Source organism: Stegostoma tigrinum, chromosome 9, assembly GCF_030684315.1.
Source record: "Stegostoma tigrinum isolate sSteTig4 chromosome 9, sSteTig4.hap1, whole genome shotgun sequence".
Lineage (NCBI taxonomy): Eukaryota > Metazoa > Chordata > Chondrichthyes > Orectolobiformes > Stegostomatidae > Stegostoma > Stegostoma tigrinum.
This window is the reverse complement of record NC_081362.1, coordinates 34,414,547-34,438,546: the sequence shown is the minus strand read 5'-3', so window position 1 is coordinate 34,438,546 and position 24,000 is coordinate 34,414,547. Positions and strand designations below refer to the sequence as shown.

Here is a 24,000-nt window from a genome sequence, read left to right as displayed (position 1 = left end):
TGAAAAGATGCAAGGTCATTCCTGCTAACTCCAAAAAGTTACATTACGTTATTGTTTCTGGAATCTGACCGACTACTAATCAGGTGGAAGAAAACATTAACAGGCAATTGAAGAGGTTTCAGTTCATTGAAGAGATCTAACAATGATTTGTAAAAGGTGGATCATGCCCGACTAATGTAATTGAGTTCTTAAATGAAGTAACTGAGGAGAATGCAATGAATGTCCTGTATGGATTTTAAAGCATTTGAGAAGGAACTGTGTGAAGGAGGCTAACAAAACTATAAGGTTTCTGACGAAATAGATGTATGTGTTAATCTTTCAAGTCTAAATTTTTTCAAAAGTGAGTTTTATGCCTAGGAAAAAATGGGGTGGGTCAGCAAACAGGAACAGAACAGAAGAGAAGGAAATGTCAATGAAATCTTAAAGGGTGAGGATCTTGCTATCTAGTGAAGACTTTGCAGCAGTCTTTACCAGGATGCTGCCAAAGTCCTACAGAAGAAGGAGGTAGTTAAGACTTTGGCTGAAAACTGCAAAAGAAGGCTATTGAAAAGCTATCTGTACTTGGTAGCAGAATCATTGATATACCCTTCTGATCTTCCTCAGCTGCATGTGCTGGAGAGCTAAAAATTGCACGATTATTTAAAACAAATGTAAAGATTATCCCAATAGTTACAGCCCTGCCACCTTTTAGAAGCTGATAATCTAAAGCTTTTAGAAGTGATAATCTGTGACAAAATCAAGAAACCCTTGGGCAAATGTGGTTTGATTTAAGGAAAGCAAGGAAATTTTTAAACAAGATCAGATTTAACTTTTGGTTTTTTCTCCCCCCCCCCCCCCCCCCCCCCAGTGGTAGTGCTGTCAATATGACTGTGTATTTGGGGTTTTTGCTAAAGACAATTAATAAGTTTGTCAGCCAACTTAAAACCCATGGAGTAAAAGTGACAGCGTGTCAAAGTTGTCTGAGTGACCGGAAACCAGTTGTTTCTCTGGGAGGTAGGTATGTTAAGCATTCATAGTATTTCCTTTTTGTCTTAACACCATGGTGTTCCATAGGAATCAGTATTAGAACTACTGATTTCTGGATGCATATTAGTGGCTTAGACTTGGGTATGCCGAGCACAACTTCAAAATTTGTAAATGACCCCCAAAATGTGAAAGGATTGTGATCTATGGGGCAAGGTTTTCTTGAGATGCCTTTCCCTTTCAGCATAACTTGAGGCAGACTACTTTTAAAAGTAAAATTAACTGATATGTTACTATTATGCAGTAGCACCATAACTGATATTTGTCACACGATGTTCTGTCGAGTGTTTCTCTCAGATAGGTAATTTGTACATGAATTTCAGTGTAGTACTGGCCCGAAGCCCAAGTGTCCCAGCGATGGGCCAAAGAGCAGGCGTATGCCATTCAGTCCATCAAGTTTGCTCTGCAATTGAACGGGATCAAGGCTACCTAATAATCCTGAAAACCTATATAAGGAAAAAAAAATGCTAAGGCTAGAAATCTGAAAGAATGAAAATGCAAGAGAAACTCAACAAGTTTGGTAGAATATGGAGAGGAGAACAAAGCTCGTATTCACCACCCCACCAACCTCCGGATACAACGCATCATCCTCCGACACTTCTGCCATCTACAATCCGACCCCAGCACCCAAGACATTTTTCCATCCCCACCCTTGTCTGCTTTCCGGAGAGACCACTCTCTCCGTGACTCCCTTGTTCGCTCCCCACTGCCCTCCAACCCCACCACACCCGGCACCTTCACCTGCAACCGCAGGAAATGCTACACTTGCCCCCACACCTCCTCCCTCACCCATGTCCCAGGCCCCAAGATGACTTTCCACATTAAGCAGAGGTTCACCTGCACATCTGCCAATGTGGTATACTGCATCCACTGTACCCGGTGTGGCTTCCTCTACATTGGGGAAACCAAGCAGAGGCTTGGGGACCGCTTTGCAGAACACCTCCGCTCGGTTCTCAATAAACAACTGCACCTCCCAGTCGCGAACCATTTCCACTCCCCCTCCCATTCTTTAGATGACATGTCCATCATGGGCCTCCTGCAGTGCCACAATGATGCAACCCGAAGGTTGCAGGAACAGCAACTCATATTCCGCTTGGGAACCCTGCAGCCCAATGGTATCAATGTGGACTTCACCAGCTTCAAAATCTCCCCTTCCCCCACCGCATCCCGAAACCAGCCCAGTTTGTCCCCTCCCCCCACTGCACCACACAACCAGCCCAGCTCTTCCCCTCCACCCACTGCATCCCAAAACCAGTCCAACCTGTCTGTGCCTCCCTAACCTGTTCTTCCTCTCACCCATCTCTTCCTCCCACCCCAAGCTGCACCTCCATCTCCTACCTACTAACCTCATCCAAGACATGTCCGTCTTCCCTGGACTGACCTGTCCCCTCCCTACCTCCCCACCTATACTCTCCTCTCCACCTATCTTCTTTTCTCTGCATCTTCGGTCCGCCTCCCCCTCTCTTCCTATTTATTCCAGAACCCTCACCCCATCCCTCTCTCTGAAGGGTCTAGGCCCGAAACATCAGCTTTTGTGCTCCTGAGATGCTGCTGGGCCTGCTGTGTTCATCCAGCCTCACGTTTTATTATCTCATATTTCAAGTCTATTTTGACTCTTCAGAACTGAAAGTTGTTGTAAAATAGGTCACTTATTTACTTTTGACAGGCAGGTGAGCAAGAGGTGGTGTAGAGGCCCAGTGCAATTGACAAAGGAGCGTAAATAGTAGAGAGAGACAGGACCAAAGCTCTCCCTTTTGCATAAAATTTACATGTGTTTTGCATCTCATTTTTGAAGTGCAGTGTGACCAAAGCATGTTTGGTTGAGGTGAAGGTAGGCAGCATTTTTTTTAAACAAATACAAAGCAGTCAGTTTCTGAAGGGTCACTGGATCCAGAATATTAACTTTTTTTGTTTTCTGTCCACATGCAGCCAAATCTGCTGGGTTTCACTTGCGATTGGTTTTATTGTTGTGTACAGAAGTACAGTGAAAAGCTTTCTTTCTGCAGGACAAACAGATCGTAGTAAGCAAGGATGTACAAATCAAAAAGACTGCGAGGCATGCAGGTTACGTCGCACAGGACACCATAGACAAGATCAACATTAGCAAGATTGGCATGATTTACGGGTAGAGAGTCCATTTATTGGCCTAATAAAGGCTGGGGAAGAAGCTGTTCCTGCTGGTGTGTTCAGGCATCTGTATCTTCTGCCTGACAGAAAGGGATCATTACCGCGGTGTGACGAGTCTTTGCTGGCAAGTTTAAAAACTGAACTGCAAATAGTGTAAATCAGTAACAAAAACAAAATTGCTGGAAAAGCTCAGAGGGTCTGGCAGCATCTGTGAAGGGACAAACAGTTAGCGTTTTGAGTTTGGTGAACCTTCCTCAGAACTGAGGTTAATATTAGAGATAATGGGAACTGCAGATGCTGGAGAATTCCAAGATAATAAAATGTGAGGCTGGATGAACACAGCAGGCCAAGCAGCATCTCAGGAGCACAAAAGCTGCTTGGCCTGCTGTGTTCATCCAGCCTCACATTTTATTATCTTGGGGTTAATATTAACTCTGTTTTATTCCTTCACAGATGTTCCCAGACTTTGTTGGCTGCCTTTCCGTGGCAGCGAACTATATAACTGGAGTCCGTGGTTGAAAGGCAGACGTGCGTGATGGTTTGGGCTGTGCACCCCACTTTCTGCAGTTTCTCACTGTCCTGTGCAGAGCAGTTGCCATACCAGGCTGTTAGGCATCTGGACAGTATGCTTTCATTGATGAAAGCACTGTTGAAATCGGTGTGAATGTCTTTGTCTGATTTTATGGACTTGACCAACTTCCCGGGCCTCCTGAGGAAGAAGAGGCATTGTTGAGCCTCTTGACTGCTGCATCAATGTGGGAAGTTCAGGACAGGTCAGTTATCATCATGCCGAGGAACATGATGCTGTCCACCCTCTCTACCTCTGTTCTGTTAATATAGATGAAGGCATGTTCTTCTTTTTTTTGTCTTTCTGAAGCCAGTGATCAGTTCCTCAGTTTTGCCAACTTTGAGAGAGGTTATTTTTGTTGCATCACATCACCAAGCCTTTTATCCCCCTCCTGTATTTTGACTTGTCATTGTTAGATATCCATCCCACTGTGGTGGTGTTGTCAACATTTGTTTAGGATTTGGTAACACACTGCTGTGGATGCACAAAGTACAGTAGGGGGATGAGGATACATCCTTTAGGGAGCTCTAGTGTTGAGTTATCGTGGAGACGGTGCAGTTATCTATCTTTACTAATTGTGTGGACTGTTGGTCAGAGAGCTGAGGAGTCAGTTGCAGAGTGCGAAGCTGAGACCTAGGTCATGGAGTTATGAGATTGGTGTAGAGTAATAGTGATGTTGACTACAGCTCTGTCTTCAACGAGCACTAGTCTGACTTAGGTGTCTGTGTTGTCCAGATGTTCCAGGAATGAGTTTGGGGCTAGGGATGTGGTATCTGCTATAGACCTGTTAAGTTAGTAGGCAAACTGTAGAGAATCGAGGCAGGCTGGGACACTGGAGTTGATGTGGTCCATGACCAGCCTGCTGAAGCACTTCATGATTATTAACATCAGAGCCACTGGGCAATACCCAATAAGGCACACTGCATGCGCTTTCTAGATGTGGGGATGATAGTGGTCTTCTTGAAGCAAGTGAGGACTTTTGGCTTGTAGGTGGGAGAGGTTGTTGGTGAATATTTCAACCAGTTAGTCCACGCAGGATCCAAATGCTTGCCTGGGGACACCGTCCAGGCCCAATGCTTTCCTTGGGTTGATTCTCTGGAACTCCCATCTGATGTCTGCAGAAGTGATGGAGGGAACAGCTATGTCTGGAGCTGTTGGGGCAGGCACACCGTGTCACTGGCATTCTGCTCAAACTGAGCATAGAAAGCATTGAGCGTGTCAGGGACGGATGTGTCTTTGTGTCCTGTAATATTGTTTTAGGCCTCAGCATAGGTGGTGGGAGTCAGTTTACTCCTCTAACTTAGTCCAGTATTGCCTCTTGGCATCCCTGATGGCTTTGCAGAGGCCATAATCTGGATTTATTGTGTTGATCTGGGTCATCTGATTTGAATTGCTGCACAGCTGGTCATCTGTAGGGAGTTGGGTTTCACAGTTCAAAGGCTTACAGTTGAGAACATTTGGATTGACTTCTTTGGTATGCAGGCCTCCACGCATTTGCTAACAAAGTCTGTAACAGTTGTGGCATATTCATGGATTTTCTATTGAGTAGATCATAGAATCCCTACGGTGCAGAAACAGGCCCTTTGGCCCAACAAGTCCACAGTAACCCTCTGAGCATCCCGTTCATAAAGAACCCTGAACAGTACGGGCAATTTAGCATGACCGATCCACCTAGCCTGCACATCTTTGGACTGGGAGCAAACTGGAGAACCCAGAGGAAACCCATGCAGACATGGAAAATGTGCAGACTGAACACAGTTGCCTGAGGGTGGAATCAAACCTGGGTCCCTGGCACTGAGGCAGCAGTGCTAACCACTGAGCCACCGTGCCACCCTTCTATCTTGGTTAGAATTGGACTCCATATTCAATGTGTATGTTGACAGCATGGTTCTCCACCCATAGTGCCATCAACAAACACATCGAATTGGACCCCGGATGCAAACGCGTACAGATCTAAACCAGAAATAACACTACTTACCATAGCGGACCAGACAGTATAAATTCCAAACGAAGTAAAATAACACCACTTTCTCAGAGGGTCCGTTGATGTCACTAGCTTGGTGATGAAATGTCTGAACAAGAGCAAGCCAGCTCGCCGAACAAGTCAACAATCTCAATGGTCCAAAGTGTTCAGTCCTCTTCTGGGGTAGGTGGTGTGTTGGCGCTACTTTGGCAGCACCCTGTTGAGGATGGCTTGATTGAAGTTCTTGTGCACTCAAATTTGCAACACTCGAGCTCAAGTGTTTTGGGCCACTTGCAGAATATTGACATTTGGTATACAGGGTAACAAACTCTTTGTCCCAGCTACTTAGCAACATTAGGTTTGGACTTTACTTAATTTTGAAGAGATTAATGGAACAACAGGCAAAACTAGTAAATCAAATCATGGCACTGTTATAACACCTCATTCCTTTTGTGTTTCAGATGTCCAGCAGGATATTATGGAAACATCATGTATGACAGAAGGGTAGTACGAGGAAATACATATGCACAGCATACCCTCCCAGTGGTATGTGTAGTGAACTTGTTTTCAGTCTTACTAAGTTACACAAGTGTATAACAGTTCATTTTAACAAAATGATGTGTGCTGATTTCTTAAACTGGCAATGCATTAGATTCAGAGGAGTATACAATCTGTTCAGTTGAAGACTGGCAATTCCAGATACAGTAGATCCACAGTTAAGTTCATAGTTGCTTTCATGGATGTTGTGACTTTAAGTAAATTCATGTGCCGTGTGTCAAAGCAAAATTTTGGAAATTTGAAACAAATGCAAAGAGTGCTTGCAATTTCAATTGACCACATTGCTCACACTAACACTTCTATCCTGGCCCTGCTCTGATGTTCCACCAAAGCAAAATGCAAGCTCAAACGACAACAACTCACCTTCCACTTAGGAACTGATGTCTGTTCTGTTTTTCTTAGCCTCCCCCACCTGCCCCTATAGTCATGGTGTGTTTGTGCCTTGTTTATTTTCTAAATTGCAAGCTAGGATCAATGGTCTCCATTTCACAGCTTAAGTTACACGTTTTTAAAAAAAAATCCCCCTTTCTCCACTTATGATGGGGAATGGCTGAGCCCCTCTGACAATTAAAATAAATCACAATACCCGATCTGTTATGACCGGTGTAAGGATTCCCCACTGATAATTACCCCTGAAACCTCCAGAGAAGCTCCTCTTTCCCCTTGTAATCTATTGAGTGGTGATTTTTTTAAAATAGAAAATCCCTAATCTCCACCTTGCAAGTAACAAGAAACATTTTGTTTTATTTAACCCAAAAATGAACAAATTGATTAACAAAGTGACAATTCCCTCCTAGACTACTAACTGATATAAATACTACTGGAATGCTGTTTAAGTAGTGACAATTCCACTAATATAGACCCAATTAATAAGAATCAACAAATTATAACTTAGTCTGTGTGAACTTGGAGAGATTGTCTTCTGGAACATTCCCTCCATTTGCTTCACAAATGCCTTTCATCTGTTAAAACTTTCCTGAGAGCAGAGTTATCTGTAATCTGTTTAATGAGGACTTTGAGTTAAAACATCATGGTACCTTTTGAATTAGATGAGTTTTCTGAGAGCTGAATGGTGCAAGCTCTGACAGATGGCAGTTGTCTGTCTGTCTCTTTCAGATGGCCTTCCATACCCCTAATGATGTAACCAAATTTTTATGGTTAGTTTCAGGTTGTCAACTCCATCCGGTTGAAATTCAGTTGGCTTTCTGTTTCTAGGTGCTTTGTTTAAATTAGTTGGCCAAGTTCGATCTCCTCACAATATCAAAACAACAGTAGAGATGAGCAGGATGAACACAGCAGGCCAAGCAGTGTCAAAAGAGCAGGAAAGCTGACGTTTCTTCAGAAATGGGGGAGATGAAGGGAGTTCTGAAATTGGGAGAGAGTGGGAGGCAGGTAGAAGATGGATAAAGGAGAAGATAGAAGGAGAGGAGACAGACAGATCAAAGAGGCAGGGGTGTAGCCAGTCAAGATGAGTGTAGGTGGGCAGTTAAGTCAGTCCAGGGAGGATGGGCAGCTCAAGGGGGTGGGATGAGCCTAGTAGGAGATGGGGGTGGGGCTTGAGGTGGGAGGAGGGGGATAGTTGGGAGGAAGGACAGGTTAGGGAGATGGGGACAAGCTGGGCTGGTTTTGGGATGTGGTTGGTGGCGGGGGGAGACTTTGAAGCTTGTGAAATCCACATTGATACGTTTGCGCTTCAGGGTTGCCAAGCAGAATATGAGGTGCTGTTCCTGCAACGGCATCGTTGTGGCACTGCAGGAGGCCCAGGATGGACATGTTGTCTAAGGAATGGGAGGGGGTGTTGAAATGGTTTGTGACAGGGAGGTGCAGTTGTTTAGTGCGAACCAAGCATAGGTGTTCTGCAAAACGGTCTCCAAGCCTCCGCTTGGTTTCCCCAATGTAGAAGAGGCCACAACAGGAACAGCGAATGCAGTATACCACATTGGCAGATGTGTAGGTGGTCATCTACTTGATGTGGAAGGTCCTCTTGGGGCCTTGGATGGGGGTTGAGGGGTGAGGTGTGGGGGCAGGTGGAGCACTTCCTGCGGTTGCAGGGAAAATTGCTGGGTGTGGTGGGGCTGGAGGGGAGTGTGGAGCAGACAAGGGAGTCACGGAGAGAGTGGTCCCTCTAGAAGGCAGATGAGGGTGGGGAGGGAAAAATGTCTTTAGTGGTGGGGTCAGAGTGTAGATGGTGGAAGTGTCAGAGGATGATGCGTTGGATCCAGAGGTTTTTGGTGTGGTACGTGAGGACGAGAGGGATTCTGTTTTGGTTGTTATTGCCAAGAGCGGGTGTGAGGGGTGAGTTGCAGGAAATGCTCCACCACTTTTTCCAACACTTCTCAGTTCTGAGGAAGTCATACCAGACTTGAAATATCAACTCTTTTTCTTTCTCTTTATGGACCTGTTGAGTTTCTTCAGAATTCTGTTTGATAATGTTAAAATTGATTTTACATTCCTTTAGTAGCTTCCCCTAGGTGTGAAATGTCAATTGTGCAGGTTGAAATAGTGTTCCGCATTCCTAGCTGAGATAATGTGCACAATAAAAAAAATTACCCAATAAACACATGTTGTAAATGGTTTCAGGTGGTGCAGGCTCCATCTACTGGCATAACCTGGTCAATGCTAGGAGTAGGTGCAGTCCCTGCGGTGGTGTTGCGAGTCTTGATCAAGCTAAACTCTGGACGTAACAGTGTGAATATCCAGAAATATCTGGATGTGAGTTTACTCGCTGAGCTGGCGGGTTAGTTTTCAGACATATCGTCACCATTCTAGGTAACATCATCCGTGAGCCTCCAACAAAGCCTTTGGGCGTTGTCGGAGGCACACTGATGTTACCTAGAATGGTGATGAAATGTCTGAAAACTAACCTTCCAGCTCAGCGAGCAAACTCACATCCTGAACCTCAACCTGAGCTACAAATCTTCTCAAAATCCAGAAATATGTTAAAGAGAACTTAATGAACAGATAATGATTCTAAAATCTTCTTTAATGATATAAAGAAAGATAAATGATTTCATCCTTTTTCAGTAAAGTTGTCTAGGTCCTTCGAGGAAGGGTCACCAGACCTGAAACGTTAACTCTGATTTCTCTTCAAAGATGCTGCCAGACCTACTGAGATTTTCCAGCAACCCTGTTTTATTTCTGATTTACAGCATCCTCAGTTTTTTTTGGCTTTTTTATATATGTAGGTATCCATCAGAAGAAAGGAAGAAATACAACAAGCATTAACTACAAATTGTTCGCATGCAAAAGTACTCGAGGAACCCCAAATTAATTTGTCCATGCTTAGTCTCCAAAGCGGCAAAACACCTTTTGATGCATTTACCACAAATTTTCCAAATAACTTTCCATAAAGGTGTCCCTCTGATCAACTGCTGACTCCATTGATGGCTCTTGCCCTCGAACTTGTCAGTATTTGACTGTTGACCAGTGGTGGCAGCAAATTGTGGATAAGCTACCATCAAGCGAAATTTGTGGATCCATTCCAACCTTTTGACACTTCCATCAAGAATTTCTCAAAATGGTTTGAACAAAGCATTACATGAGATGGTGGAGAAGAAAAATGTAATTCAACCCCTCCAGCCTGCTCTTTTAGTTAATACATTCATGACTGATCTCATCTTGGCTTCAACTGCGCTTTCCTTTGCACTCTCCATAACCTTTCAACCCATTACTAATTAAAAATTTGCTTGTCCCCTCCTTACATTACTCAAAGTTTCAGCATCCACCCTACTTTGGGTGAGGAATTCCATAGATTCACAGCCCTTTGAGAGAAGTAAAGAAAAAAAGTCTGCTATCCCTTATGTTAAAACTGTGATCCTTTGTTCTGTATTGCCTTAGGTGAAAAATATCTTTATCTACTTTGTCAATTCCTTTTAGAAGTTATTCCTTCCAATTAGATCTCCTCTCATTCTTTTAAACACCAAAGCTTAGACCTAAGCTACTCAATCTCTTCATAAGACAAATCATTCATCTTTAGAATCAATCACACGAATCTCCTCTGATCTGCCTCCAGTACAACTACATCACTACAAGTCAGGACACCAAAGCATGAATCTTGTCTCTCTCAAACTTTGAAAAGGTGACATGTTTCAGAATTCAGACTATTGACCGTTCTTCCCTCACATTTGTACAGTTCGTCAGTTGAGCTGTCTTTAGTTGTAAACATCAGAATGGTGTGTTGTTTCTCTGGTGCTAGAATCAAAAAATATTTTGGAGAGGGTATAGTATATTCCCAAAGGGGAGAAGGCCCAGTAGGAAGTAATTTTACATGTCGGAACTGCAAGATTCCAAGGAGAGAATATAGGAAGTTGAAATTTTAAAAAAAGTCTTTGAGGGTGGTAACAGCTGGATTACTGCAGGTGCAACGAGCTGGTGAGGTTAAGAAAAGGAGGAGAGAGCAGATGAATATGCGGCTGAGGAGCTGGTGGAGGGGAGAAGGATTCCCATTTTTAGATCATTGGAATCTCTTCTGGGTAGAAGTGATCTGTATAAGAAGTTACAGATTGCGCTCGAATTGGAAGGGGACTAATAAACTGGCAGAGATTTGCCATAGCTGCTTGAGTGGATTTAAACTGGTTGGGGTGTTGGGGAGGGTTGCAAGTTGGAGCCAGGTAGATAATGAGGAAAGAGATACCGGTACCGTTGGGAAATGTTGGTGCAGACAAAAACGAAGCCGAGGATGAGGCAGGACTGATAAATTAATCTGCATTTATTTCAATGCAAAAGACCCAACAGTTAAGGTAAATGAACTCAGGGCATGGTTGGGAATGTGGGTCTGTGATATATCATAGTGATTAGAGATGTGGCTCAGGGATGAGCAGGACTAGCAGCTCCACAGTATAGGATGCTAATAGGAAGAGTAGACGGGGGGCCAAAAGAGGAGGGTGTTTTTGTTTAGGGATAATATTATGGCAGTACTTAAGGAGGATATTCCTCGGAATATGTTCAGGGAAGTTTATTTGGGTAGAAGTGAGAAATAATAAAGCGATGAGCACCCCATTGGGATTGTACTATAGACCCTGCCAATAGTCAGTGGGAGATTGAGAAACAAAGTTTTAAGCAGATATGTTATCTGTTAGAATAACAGGGCAGATATTGTCGGATTTTAACTTTCCACACAGACTGGGACTGCAGTAGTGTTAAGGGCTTGGAGGGAGAAGAATTTATGTGCACAAGAAAATTTTCTTCTGCAATATGTGGATGTACCTACCAGAGAAGTAACAAAACTTGACCTACTCTTGGGAATTAAGGTTGGGTAGGTGTCATTGGGGGAGCATTTTCGGGCCAGTGAACATAATTCTATTAGTTTTAAAATAGTGATGGAAAACAATAGACAGGATCTAAAAGGTAAAGCTCTACATAGAACATTACAGCACAGTACAGGCCCTTTGGCCCTCGACATTATGCCAACCTGTCATACCAATCTGAAGCCCATCTAACCTACACTATTCCATGTAAGCCCATATGCTTGTCCAATGCTGACTTAAATGCGTTTAAAGTTGGTGAATCTACTACCGTTGCAGGCAAAGCGTTCCATTCCCTTACTACTCTCTGAGTAAAGAAACTACCTCTAACGTCTGTCCTATATCTTACACCCCTCAATTTAAAGCTATGCCCCCTCGTGCTCACTGTCACCATCCTAGGAAAAAGGCTCTCCCTCTCCACCCTATCTAACCCTCTGATTATTTCATATGTCTCAATTAAGTCACCTCTCAACCTTCTTCTCTCTGATGAAAACAGCCTCAAGTCCCTCAGCCTTTCCTCATAAGACCTTCTCTCCATTACCAGGCAACATCCTAGTAAATCTCCTCTGCACCCTTTCCAAAGCTTCCACATCCTTCTTATAATGCGGTGACCAGAACTGTACACAATACTCCAAGTGCGGCCGCACCAGAGCTTTGTACAGCTGCAGCAGAACCTCTTGGTTCTGGAGCTCGATCCCTCTATTAATAAAAGCTAAAACATTGTATGCCTTCTTAACAGCCCTGTCAACCTGGGTGGCAACTTTCAAGGATCTGTGTACATGGACAGCGAGATCTCTCTGCTCATCTACACTACCAAGAATCTTACCATTAGCCCAGTACTTTTCATTCTGGTTACTCCTACCACAGTGCATCACCTCACACCTGTCTGCATTAAACTCCATCTGCTACCTTTCAGCCCAGCTCTGCAGCTTATCTGTGTCTCTCTGCAACCTACAGCATCCTTCGTCACTGTCCACAAGTCCACTGACCTTTAGTGTCATCTGCAAATTTACTAACTCATACTCATCCTTCTACACCCTCATCCAGGTCATTTATAAAAGTGACAAACAGCAGTGGACCCAACACCAACCCTTGTGGTACAGCACTAGTAACTGGTCTTCAGGATGAACATTTCCCATCAACCACCACCCTCTGTCTTCTTTCAGCAAGCCAATTTCTGATCCAAACTGCTATATCTCCCACAATCCCATTCCTCTGCATTTTGTACAATAGCCTACTGTGGGGAGCCTTATCGAACGCCTTGCTGAAATCCATATACACCACATCAACCGGTTTACTCTCATCTACCTGTTTGGTCACCTTCTCAAAGAACTCAAGGTTTGTGAGGCACGACCTACCCTTCACAAAACCGTGCTGACTATCCCTAATCAAATTATTCTTTTCTAGATGATTCTAAATCCTATCTCTTATAACCTTTTCCAACACTTTACCAACAACTGAGGTAAGGCTCACTGGTCTATAATTACTAGGGTTGTCTCTACTCCCCTTCTTGAACAGGGGAACCAAATTTGCTCTCCTCCAGTCATCTGGCACAATTCCTGTAGACAATGACGAGTTAAAGATCAATGCCAAAGGCTCGGCAGCTCCTCCCTGGCTTCCCAGAGGATCCTAGGATAAATCCCAACCGGCCCAGAGGACTTATCTATCTTTACCCTCGGAAGGATTTCTAATACCTCTTCCTTGTGAACCTCAATCCCACCTAGTCTAGTAGCCTGTATCTCAGTGTACTCCTTGACAACGTTGTCATTTTCTAGAGTGAATACTGTCAAAATATTCATTTAGTGCTTCCCCTATCTCCTCCGACTCCACACACAACTTCCCACTACTATCCTAGATTGGCCCTGATCTTACTTGTGTCATTCTTTTGTCCCTTAAATACCTATAGAAAGCCTTGGGGTTTACCCTGATCCTATCCGCTAACAACTTCTCATGTCTCCTCCTAGCTCCTCTGAGCTCTCTCTTTAGGTCTTTCCTGGCTACCTTGTAACCCTCAAGTCCCCTAACTGAGCCTTCACATCTCATCCTTCTTCTTCCTCTTGACCAGAGATTCCACCTCCTTCGTAAACCACGGCTTCCAGACTCCACAGCTTCCTCCCTGCCTGACAGGTACATACCTATCTAGGACACACAGGAGCTTTTCCTTGAATAAGCTCCACATTTCTAATGTGCCCATCCCCTGCAGTTTCCTTCCCCATCCTATGCTCCCTAAATCTTGCCTAATCTCATCGTAATTGCCTTTCCCCCAGCTATAACTCTTGCCCAGTGGTATACACCTATCCCTTTCCATCACTAAAGTAACATAACAGAATTGTGATCACTATCACCAAAGTGCTCACCTACTCAGTGCTCTTTACTCAGAGAGTAGTAAAGGAATGGAACACTTTGCCTGCAACGGTAGTAGATTCGCCAACTTTAGGTACATTTAAGTTGTCATTGGACAAGCATATGGACGTGCATGGAATAGTGTAGGTTAGATGGGCTTGAGATCGGTATGACAGGTCGGCACAACATCGAGGGCTGAAGGGCCTGTACTGTGCTGTTATGTTCTACTTCCAAATCTAACAACTGGCCAGGCTCATTACCCAGTACCAAATCTAATGTGGCTTTGCCCCTTGTTTGCCTATCTACATACTGTGTCAGGAAGCCCTCCTGCACACACTGGACAAAAACTGTCCAATCTATAGTACTCGAACTATAGTGTTCCCAGTCAATATTTGGAAAGTTGAAGTCCCCCATGATAACTACCATGTCTCTCTCACTCCTATCGAGAATCATCTTTGCTATCCTTTCCTCTACATCTCTGGAACTATTCGGAGGCCTATAGAAAACTCCCAACAGAGTGACCTCTCCTTTCCTGTTCCTAACCTCAGCCCATACTACCTCAGTTGACGAGTCCCCATACATCCTTTCTGCAACTGTAATATTGTCCTTAATGGATGTAAGACCGTTTTGATGTTATTAGGCCAGAACTTTCAAAAGTTGATTGGGGGAAGATATTTGTAGGTAAAGTGGAGGCTGGAAAATTGGAAGCCTTCAAAAATGAGATAACGAGAGTCAAGAGACAGTATGTTTCTGCTCGGGTAAAGTTTTGGTCACCTTGCTACAGGAAGGACGTTATTAAACTGAAAACAGTACAGAAGAAATTTACAAGGATATCTCAACAGTGTGGACCTAGAGTTACACAGCACATCTTGCTGCCTGGTCTGCTGTGTTCTCTAGATTCCTGTGTTACCTCAGATTCCAGCATCAACAGTTCTTTCTATCTCTTTACAAGAATGCTCCCATAGTGACATCAAAACGTTTCATCTCACCATCAGACTTACCATGGACCACTCTTGAGAATCAGTCTCATTTTTAGATACACACATTTCCTTCTAGAATGAACACTTCAGTGCACCTTGAAGATAGTAGAAGTTCCCTGTGCTGAAAGGACATAGTACAAGCCTGAAGAGGGTACTCTGAAGGACCGGATCAAAAGTCTTGGTCAGTCTGTTCAGTTCATTGGTGAGTTCTTTGGTCGGGTCCGCAGGTAGTTGTCTGTGGTGTTCCTGGTTGTTCTGCTGTCAGTATACTTCCTTGCAGTCACCTATGTGACGATGGCTTCTCCTTTGTCTGTTAGTTTGGCAATGTTGTGATTGGTTTTGAAAGCGTAGATAGTGTTGCATTGTGCTTGAGTGATGTTTTGCACTATTGTGAGTGCAGCTGATGGTTCTGGAGTTCCCACATTCCCTGACAGCGCGAGCTTAAATGTCAAGCCCAGGGCAACGGCCTTCTGGAGGGGTCCAATTCGACTCCATCTTTGGCTACTTCACCATGGATCTCTCTGTCAACTGTTCCAGTTCACTGGTTGTCTCATTTGAGCTTGCTGCTGACACCTTGGAAGAATTCCCAGAGTCTTATTTGTCTGATGAGTTCCTCTGTGTCTGCCACGAGACCTTTGGCAACTGTTTTGGCTGAGGGCTCAATATTCTGTCCCACCACCACAATGGACCCCTCTCTCTTACACGCATACACACTCTCCCATGCCTGAAACATCAAACTTCGTGCTCCTCAGATGCTGCCTCACCCGCTGTGCCTCTTCCAGCTCTACATTTTATCAACATTAGTGATCCACGCAGGCTTTTCCAGCAATCAAGAATGGGTTTATGGCCTTCATTAAACTCATAATTCCAAATTTTTATTTTCCACCATGTGTGGTGGTGGCATACAAACCGGGTCCCCATTTAGAGGGGATGTGAGGAAAAGCTTTTTCATCCAAAGGGTGTGGGAATGTGGAACTCACTGCATATAAGAATGGTAGAAATGGAAACCCTTATAACATTCATGAAGTATGTCTTTAGATGCGCACTTGTGAGACCAGGCCATTTTAAGGCTGTTGGCCAAGTGCTGGAAAATGGGATTAGAGTAGTTAGGTTATTGGTTTTTGACTGGTATGGACATGATGGGTTGAAAGGCCTTTCTCTGCTGTAGATCTCTATGACCTGAGGTGGCCATGTCTGCCCTTGACATCAAGGAGCTCTACCAAAACTGGAGTCAATGGGAATTGATTCTGCACCAGTTAAGTCATGCTTGGCAAAAAAAAATGATGGTTGTGGTGGTTGGAGGATCAGTCGTCTTAGCTCCAGAATATCTCTGCAGGAGTTCCTCAGGGAAGTGTCCTTGGCCCAACCATTTTCAACTGCTTCATCAATAACCATAATAAAGCTCCGTAATAAAGTCAGAAGTGGGGATGTTCACTGCACGATGTTCAGCACTGTTTGTTACTGTTCAGATACTGAAGCATTCCATGCCCAGCTTGCGTTAAGGTCTGATCACAATCCAAGTTTGGTTGGCATGTGTGTAGAACCTTAAGTGATTTTTCTTCTTTTTTTTTCCTTTTTCAGTAATCAATTTTTGGTTTGGAGCTGTGAAATATGAACTGACCTTTTGACTATGGGCACCCACTTGTGGGAAAAGAAAAAGGGACAAACCAGCTGTTATTTGTTTGAGGCCAGGCCTAAAGGTTAGAACATAGAACATAGAACAGTACAGCACAGAACAGGCCCTTCAGCCCACAATGTTGTGCCGACCATTGATCCTCATGGATGCACCCTCAAATTTCTGTGACCATATGCATGTCCAGCAGTCTCTTAAATGACCCCAATGACCTTGCTTCCACATCTGCTGCTGGCAACGCATTCCATGCTCTCACAACTCTCTGCGTAAAGAAGAGTTAATTGCAGATGGTTCTTAATCAAAGTGTTGCATAAATTCATTGCTTCTAAGGAAAGCAGTACGTTTAACCAGATAGTAGATTTTTGGCCATGAGAATGGTCAGGACCTGGGAATTTATTGCCAGCAAGGGCTGCACAGTGGCTCAGTGGTTAGCACTGTTACTCACAGCACCAGGAGCCCAGGTTTGATTCCACCCTGTGTGTGTGGATTAGATTAGATTCCCTACAGTGTGGAAACAGGCTCTTCGGCCCAACAAGTCCACACTGCCCCTTGAAGCATCCCAACCAGACCCATTCCCCTATAGCCCGCACACCCCTGAACACTATGGACAATTTAGCATGACCGATGGAGGATCCAGTTGTTGTGGTCCACGTTGGGACTAACAACATAGGCAAAGCTAGGGTAGAGGACCTGTTCAGGGATTATGAAGCACTAGGAAAGTAATTGAAGTACAGGACCTCAAGGGTCATAATCTCCAGATTATTGCCGGAGCCACGTGCCAATTGGCATAGGGAAAAGAAAGTTAGGGAAGTAAACACATGGCTAAGGGATTGGTGTGGGAAGAGGGATTCCATTTCATGGGGCATTGGCATCGGTTTTGGAACCGGGGGGGATCTGTACCATTGGGATGGTCTCCACCTGAACCAATCTGGAACCAGTGTTCTAGCAAAAAGGATAAATAGGGTGGTCAGTAGGGCTTTTAAACTAGTGAGTCGGGGGGGAAAGGAAAGTGAGACAGGGAGTATGGAGTTAAATGGAAAGCTAAGCAACAGGATAGCATGTGTACAAGTGGATTTAAGCTCGAGGCAGACTTGGAATACAGCAAAAAGGAAGTATAGCTTAAGACATCTTGGGATTTCCAACCTCTCTAATAATAAGAAAGCTAGCATTAAGACGCTTTATCTAAATGCTCGTAGTATTTGCAACAAAGTAGATGAATTAACAGCACAGATCCTCTTGAATGATTATCATGTGGTAGGCATCACAGAGACATGGTTGCAGGGAGCTCAGGACTGGCAGTTAAACATCCAAGGATTCACAACGTATTGAAAAGGTAGGGAGGTGGGCAGAGGGGGTGGGGTTGCCTTGTTAGTTAAGAATGGAATTAAGTCTACGGCGCTAAATGACATAGGGTTAGAAGATGTGGAGTTTGTGTGGGTGGAAATGAGGAAACACAAAGGCAAATAAACTATAATGGGAGTTATGTACAGACCTCCTAACAGTGATTGGGACCAGGGGCGCAAGATGCACCAAGAAATAAATAGGGTATGTCAGAAAGGCAAGGTCATGGTGATCATGGGGACTTCAATATGCAGGTGGATTGGGTGAATAATGTTGCTGGTGGATCCAAAGAAAGAAAATTCATAGAATGTTTGCAGGATGGCTTTTTGGAACAGCTTGTGATGGAGCCCACAAGGGAGCAGGCTACTCTGGACTTAGTGCTATGTAATGAGCCAGACTTTATAAAAGACCTTAAAGTAAGGGAACACTTAGGAGGCAGCGATCATAATATGGTAGAGTTCAGTCTGCAGTTTGAAAGAGAGAAGGCAAAATTGGATGTAATGGTATTACAGTTAAATAAAGGTAATTACAGGGGCATGAGAGAGGAATTGACGAAAATCGACTGGAAGCAGAGCCTAGCGGGGAAGACAGTAGACCAACAATGGCAGGGGTTTCTGAGTGTAATTGAGGACACAGTACAGGGGTTCATCCCAAAGAAAAGAAAGATTATCCAGGGAGAGATTAGACACCCGTGGCTGACAAAGGAAGTCAGGAAATGTATCAAAGAAAAAGAGACAGCCTATAAAGTGGCCAAGAGCACTGAGAAATCAGAAGATTGGGAAGGCTACAAAAACAGACAGACAATAACCAAAGAGAGCAATAAGGAAGGAGAAGATCAAATATGAAGGTAGGCTAGCTAGTAATATTAGAAATGATAGTAAAAGCTTCTTTCAATGCATAAGAAACAAACGAGAGGCAAAAATAGATTTGGGCTGCTCCAAATTGATGCTGGAAGGCATGTGATGGGAGATAAGGAAATAGCTGAAGAACTTAATAAGTACTTTGCGTCAGTCTTCACGGTGGAAGACATGAGTAGTATGCCAACAATTAGGGAGAGCCGGGGGCAGAGTTGAGTACGGTAGGCATTACAAAAGAGAAAATGCTAGAAAAGCTGAAGGGTCTAAAAATTGATAAATCTTCTGGCCCCGATGGGCTATATCCTAGAGTTCTGAGGGAGGTGGCTAAGGAAATAGCAGAGGCTTTGGTCGTGATCTTTCAAAAGTCACTGAAGTCAGGGAAAGTCCCAGATGATTGGAAAATTGCTGTTGTAACTCCCTTGTTTAAGAAAGGATCAAGGCAAAAGATGGAAAATTATAGGCTGATTAGCCTAACCTCGGTAAGTTGGTAAAATTCTAGAATCCATTGTCAAGGATGAGATTTCTAAATTCCTGGAAGTGCTTGGTCAGATTAAAACAGGTCAGCATGGTTTTAGTAAGGGGAGGTCGTGCCTGACAAACCTGTTAAAATTCTTTGAAGAGGTAACAAGTATGTTAGACCGGGGGAAACCCAGTAGATGTTATCTATCTAGACTTCCAAAAGGCCTTTTGATACAGTGCCTCACGGGAGGCTGCTGAGCAAGGTGAGGGCCCATGGTGTTCGAGGTGAGCTGCTGGCTTGGATTGAGGATTGGCTGTCTGACAGAAGGCAGAGAGTTGGGATAAAAGGCTCTTTTTCAGAATGGCAACCGGTGACGAGTGGTGTCCCGCAGGGTTCAGATGGGTGGACAGGCAGGTAGTACTGAGGAGGTGGGGAAGCTGCAGAAAGATTTAGACAGTTTAGGAGAGTGGTCCAGGAAATGGCTGATGAAATTCAATGTGAGTAAATGTGTAGTTCTGCACTATGGAGAAAAGAATACAGGCATGGACTATTTTTTAAACAGTGAGAAAATTCGCAATTCAGAAGTGCAAAGGGATCTGGGAGTGTTGGTCCAGGATTCTGTAAAGGTTAACTTGCAGGTAGAGTCCGTAATTAAGAAAGTGAATGTAATGTTGTCGTTTATCTGAAGAGGGTTGGAATGTAAGTGATGTGCTTCTGAGGCTTTATGAGGCTCTAGTTAGGCCCCATTTAGAATACTGTGTCCAATTTTGGGCCCCCACGCCTCAGGAAGGACATACTAGTCCTGGAGCGTGTCCAGTGGAGATTCACACGGATGATCCCTGGAATGGTAGGTTTAAAGTAAGATGAACAGCTAAGGATCCTGGGATTGTACTCATTAGAGGTTAGAAGGTTGAGGGGAGATATATTAGAAACTTACAAGATAATGTATGGTTTAGAAGAGGTGGACGCTAGGAAGTTGTTTCTGTTAGGCAGGGAGACTAGGACCCGTGGGCACAGCCTTAAAATTAGAGGGGGTAAATTTAAAACTGAAATGAGACGACATTTCTTCGGCCAGAGAATGGTGGGCTTGTGGAACTCATTGCTGCAGAGTACAGTGGAGGCCGGTACGTTGGATGCCTTCAAGGCAGAGATCGACAAATTCTTGATCTCAGAAGGAATCAAGGGCTACGGGGAGAGTGCAGGGAAGTGGTGTTGAAATGCCCATCAGCCATGATTTAAATGGTGGAGTGGACTTGATGGGCCGAATGGCCTTACTTCCACTCCTATGTCTTATGGTCTTATGATCCACCTAGCCTGCACATTTTTGGACTGTGGGAGGAAACCATAGGAAACCCATGCAGACATGGGGAGAATGTGCAAACTCCATGCAGACAGTCACCCGAGGCTGAAATTGAACCTGGGTCCCTGGCGCTGTGAGGCTGCAGTGCTAACCACTGAGCCACCGTGCCACCCAGAGGTTGCACACTTTCCCCCATGTCTGTGGGTTTTGCTCCAGGTACTTGGGTTTCATCCCACAGCCTAAAGATGAATAGTTTAGGTGGATTGGCTATGCTAAATTGCCCATAGTGTCTAGGGATGTGCAGCCGAGGTAGGTTAGCCCTTGTATGCAGAGTCATGGGGTGAGATGCTTAGAAGTATTGCTGAAACCTCCTCAGTGAATTGAAAATGTGGCTCTGATTGACATCTTCAGAAAATCATTCAAGAAGTAATAATATACGCTGGTGAAACAATGCATTGTGAAAGCCACTTTAAGTAATTTGACCACTTTTTTTGTTATTTTCTGTTATTTTTATTCCTTAATCATTGGTTTTCTGCTTTTGTATGAATGGGTCTGAAAACAAAAGTTATTGAGTTTAAATCATTAGACATGAATTAGATTATTTTGTTTAATTTTGCCGTGCGAGGATTAACCCCCCCCCCCCCCCCCCCCCCCCCCACCCATGAGGAACTTGAGCTTGGAGGCAGAGGATGTAGTGAGACCCTAAATGAGTACTTACATTGGTATTCACCCATGAGAAGGAAATGAAAGATAGTGAGATTTGTGGAGCATGCAAATATGTTACAGCATTTTGAGATCAAGAAAGAAGTGGTATTGGGTTCCTTTTAAAGCATTAAGGTGGATAAGTTCCCAGGGCCCAGTGAAATTTACCCGAGGTTATTGAGAGGAGTTTGTTGGGGCCTTGACCAAGATCTTTGTATCTTCACTAGCTCCTGGAGAGGTCCCAGACGATTGGCAGGTAGCTAATGTTGTTCCACTGTTCAAGAGGGAAATAGAGATAATTTAGTAAAGTATAGACCAGTGAGCTTCATTGGTGGTTGGTAAGCTGTTGGAGAGAGTTCTGAGGACTAGGATTTAGTTGCATTTGGAAACGCATTGCTTAATTATGGTATGTGAGCATGGCATTGTGCAGGTCAGGTCATGTCTTACTAACTTGATTGATCACCTCAAGAAATTCAAAGGTGACCAGTGAGGTAGAGCCACGAATGTTGTCTACGTGGATTTTAGTACAGCTGTCGACAAAGCCCCTCGTGGTAGGTTCGTCATGAAGACTAAGATGTATGGGATCCATGGTGACTTGGCTGCATGGATTCAGAATTGACTTCTTCACAGAAGGCAGCAGGTGGAATAGAAAGGTGTTTTTCTGGCTGGAGGTCTGTGACTAGTGGTTTTAGAACATTGAACATTACAGCACAGTACAGGCCCTTCGGCCCTCGATTGTTGTGCCCACCTGTCATACCGATCTCAAGCCCATCTAACCTACACTATTCCATGTACATCCATATGCTTGTTCAATGACGACTTAAATGTACCTAAAGTTGGCGAATCTACTACCGTTGCAGGCAAAGCGTTCCATTCCCTTACTACTCTCTGAGTAATGAAACTACCTCTGACATCTGTCCTATATCTTTCACCCTTCAATTTAAAGCTATGCCCCCTCGTGCTAGCCGTCACCATCCTAGAAAAAAGGCTCTCCCTATCCATCCTATCTAACCCTCTGATTATTTTATATGTTTCAATTAAGTCACCTCTCAACCTTGTTCTCTCTAATGAAAACAGCCTCAAGTCCCTCAGCCTTTCCTCGTAAGACCTTCCCTCCATACCAGGCAACATCCTAGTAAATCTCCTCTGCACCCTTTCCAAACTTTCCACATCCTTCTTATAATGCGGTGACCAGAACTGTACACAATACTCCAAGTGCGGCCGCACCAGAGTTTTGTACAACTTCACCATAACCTCTTGGTTCGGGAACTGGATCCCTCTATTAATAAAAGCTAAAACACTGTATGCCTTCTTAACAGCCCTGTCAACCTGGGTGGCAACTTTCAAGGATCTGTGTACGTGGACACCGAGATCTCTCTGCTCATCTACACTGCTAAGAATCTTACCGTTAGCCCTTTTCTGCAGAGATCTGTATTGGGACCTCTGCTGTTTGTGATATACATAGATGACATGGATGAATGTCTGAGTTTGCAGACAATGCAAAGATCGGTGGAGTTGTGGACAGTGTAGAAAGTTGTCAAAGGATACAGTAGAGTAAAGATCAGTAGGGATATGGACAAAGAAATGGCAAATGGAGTTTAGTCTGGAAAAGTGTGAGATGCAATGTTTTGGGAGATCAAATGCTAAGGAAAAGTATACAGTTAATGGCAGAACCCTGAACAGCATTGGTGTACAGAGGGATCTTGGGTTTCAAATCCATAGCTCCCTGCAAGTAGCCAGAGTGTTTTGAGATGTTTGCCTTTTATTGACTGGGGAATTGAGTACAAGAGTTGTGTTGTCCTGTTGCAGCTTTATAAGACTTTGGTCAGGCCACACACTTAGAGTATTGGTTCAGTTCTAGATTACAGGAACAATGTGGAGGCTTTGGAGAGGATGCAGAGGAGGTTTACAATGATTCTGCCTGATTAGACTATAAGGAGGAGGCAAGAAAAATGCAGGATGTCTTCTCTGCAGCAGCGGAGGCTGAGGTGAGACTTGATAAAAATCTATAAAATTATGAGATGCATAGCTGGGGTTACCAATCAAATCTTTTTTAATCCCCCCAGAGTTGAACTGTCTGTTACTGGGAGATGTGCATTTAAGCTGAGGGAGGAAAGTTCAAAGGAGATATGAGGGGCAAGGATTGTACAGTGGTAGGAGTCTGGAACAAGCTACCAGGGGTGGTCGTAGAGGCAAATATATTTGGAGTATTTAAGGGATTTTTTTAGATAAGCCCACGAATATTCAAGGAGCAGAGGGATATGGGCCACTGGTAGGCAGAAGGTATTAATTTATTGGCATCATGTTCAGCACAACATTGTGGATCACAGGGCATGTTCCTATGCTGTACAGTTCTTTGTTCTAAAAGTACAAGTCAGAGGTTAGGAATCCTGAAGCGAGCATCTCAACTCCTAACTCCCAAAGCCTATCCATTGTCTACAAGGCACAAGTCAGGAGTGTAATGGAATACTCCTGACTGAAGAAGTTTGACACCAGGAAAATGCAGCCTATTTGAGTGGCACTACATCCACAAACATTCACCCCTTCCTTCACTGATTCTGTAGCAGCAGTGTGAACTATTTATAAGGTATACTGTAAAAGTAGACAATGGCTTTCAAACCCACGACCACTTCCATCTAGAAGGCCAAGGGCAGCAGGCTGGAGGGGCTGTATTGGGCACAGAGACTTTAGTGTGTGTGTGCAGAAGTCAGGACAGAGAGAGAGAGAGAGCAATTTTATTAGGCATACACCATTGTGGTCTTTATCACTCAGACCCCACCCTATCCCTGCAACTCCCTGGACAGTATTGGCAATTTAGCTTGGACTATCCATGTAACTCGCATATCTTTATATTGTGGGAGGCAACAGGACCATCCGGAGGAGCCCCACGCAGTCATGGAGA

General features: G+C 44.1%; 1 protein-coding gene across 3 annotated transcripts in view; it reads left to right on the top strand.

Moving 5' to 3' along the window:
* The window catches only part of rsph3 (radial spoke head 3), a 100,976-nt gene that overhangs the window by 1,885 nt on the left and 75,091 nt on the right, over positions 1–24,000 (top strand). For all 3 annotated transcript variants that reach the window (XM_059648475.1, XM_059648477.1, XM_059648476.1), the window contains exon 2: positions 6,143–6,227. In XM_059648475.1, coding sequence (XP_059504458.1) covers positions 6,143–6,227 — 85 coding nt within the window. The remainder of the gene's footprint in view (positions 1–6,142; positions 6,228–24,000) is intronic.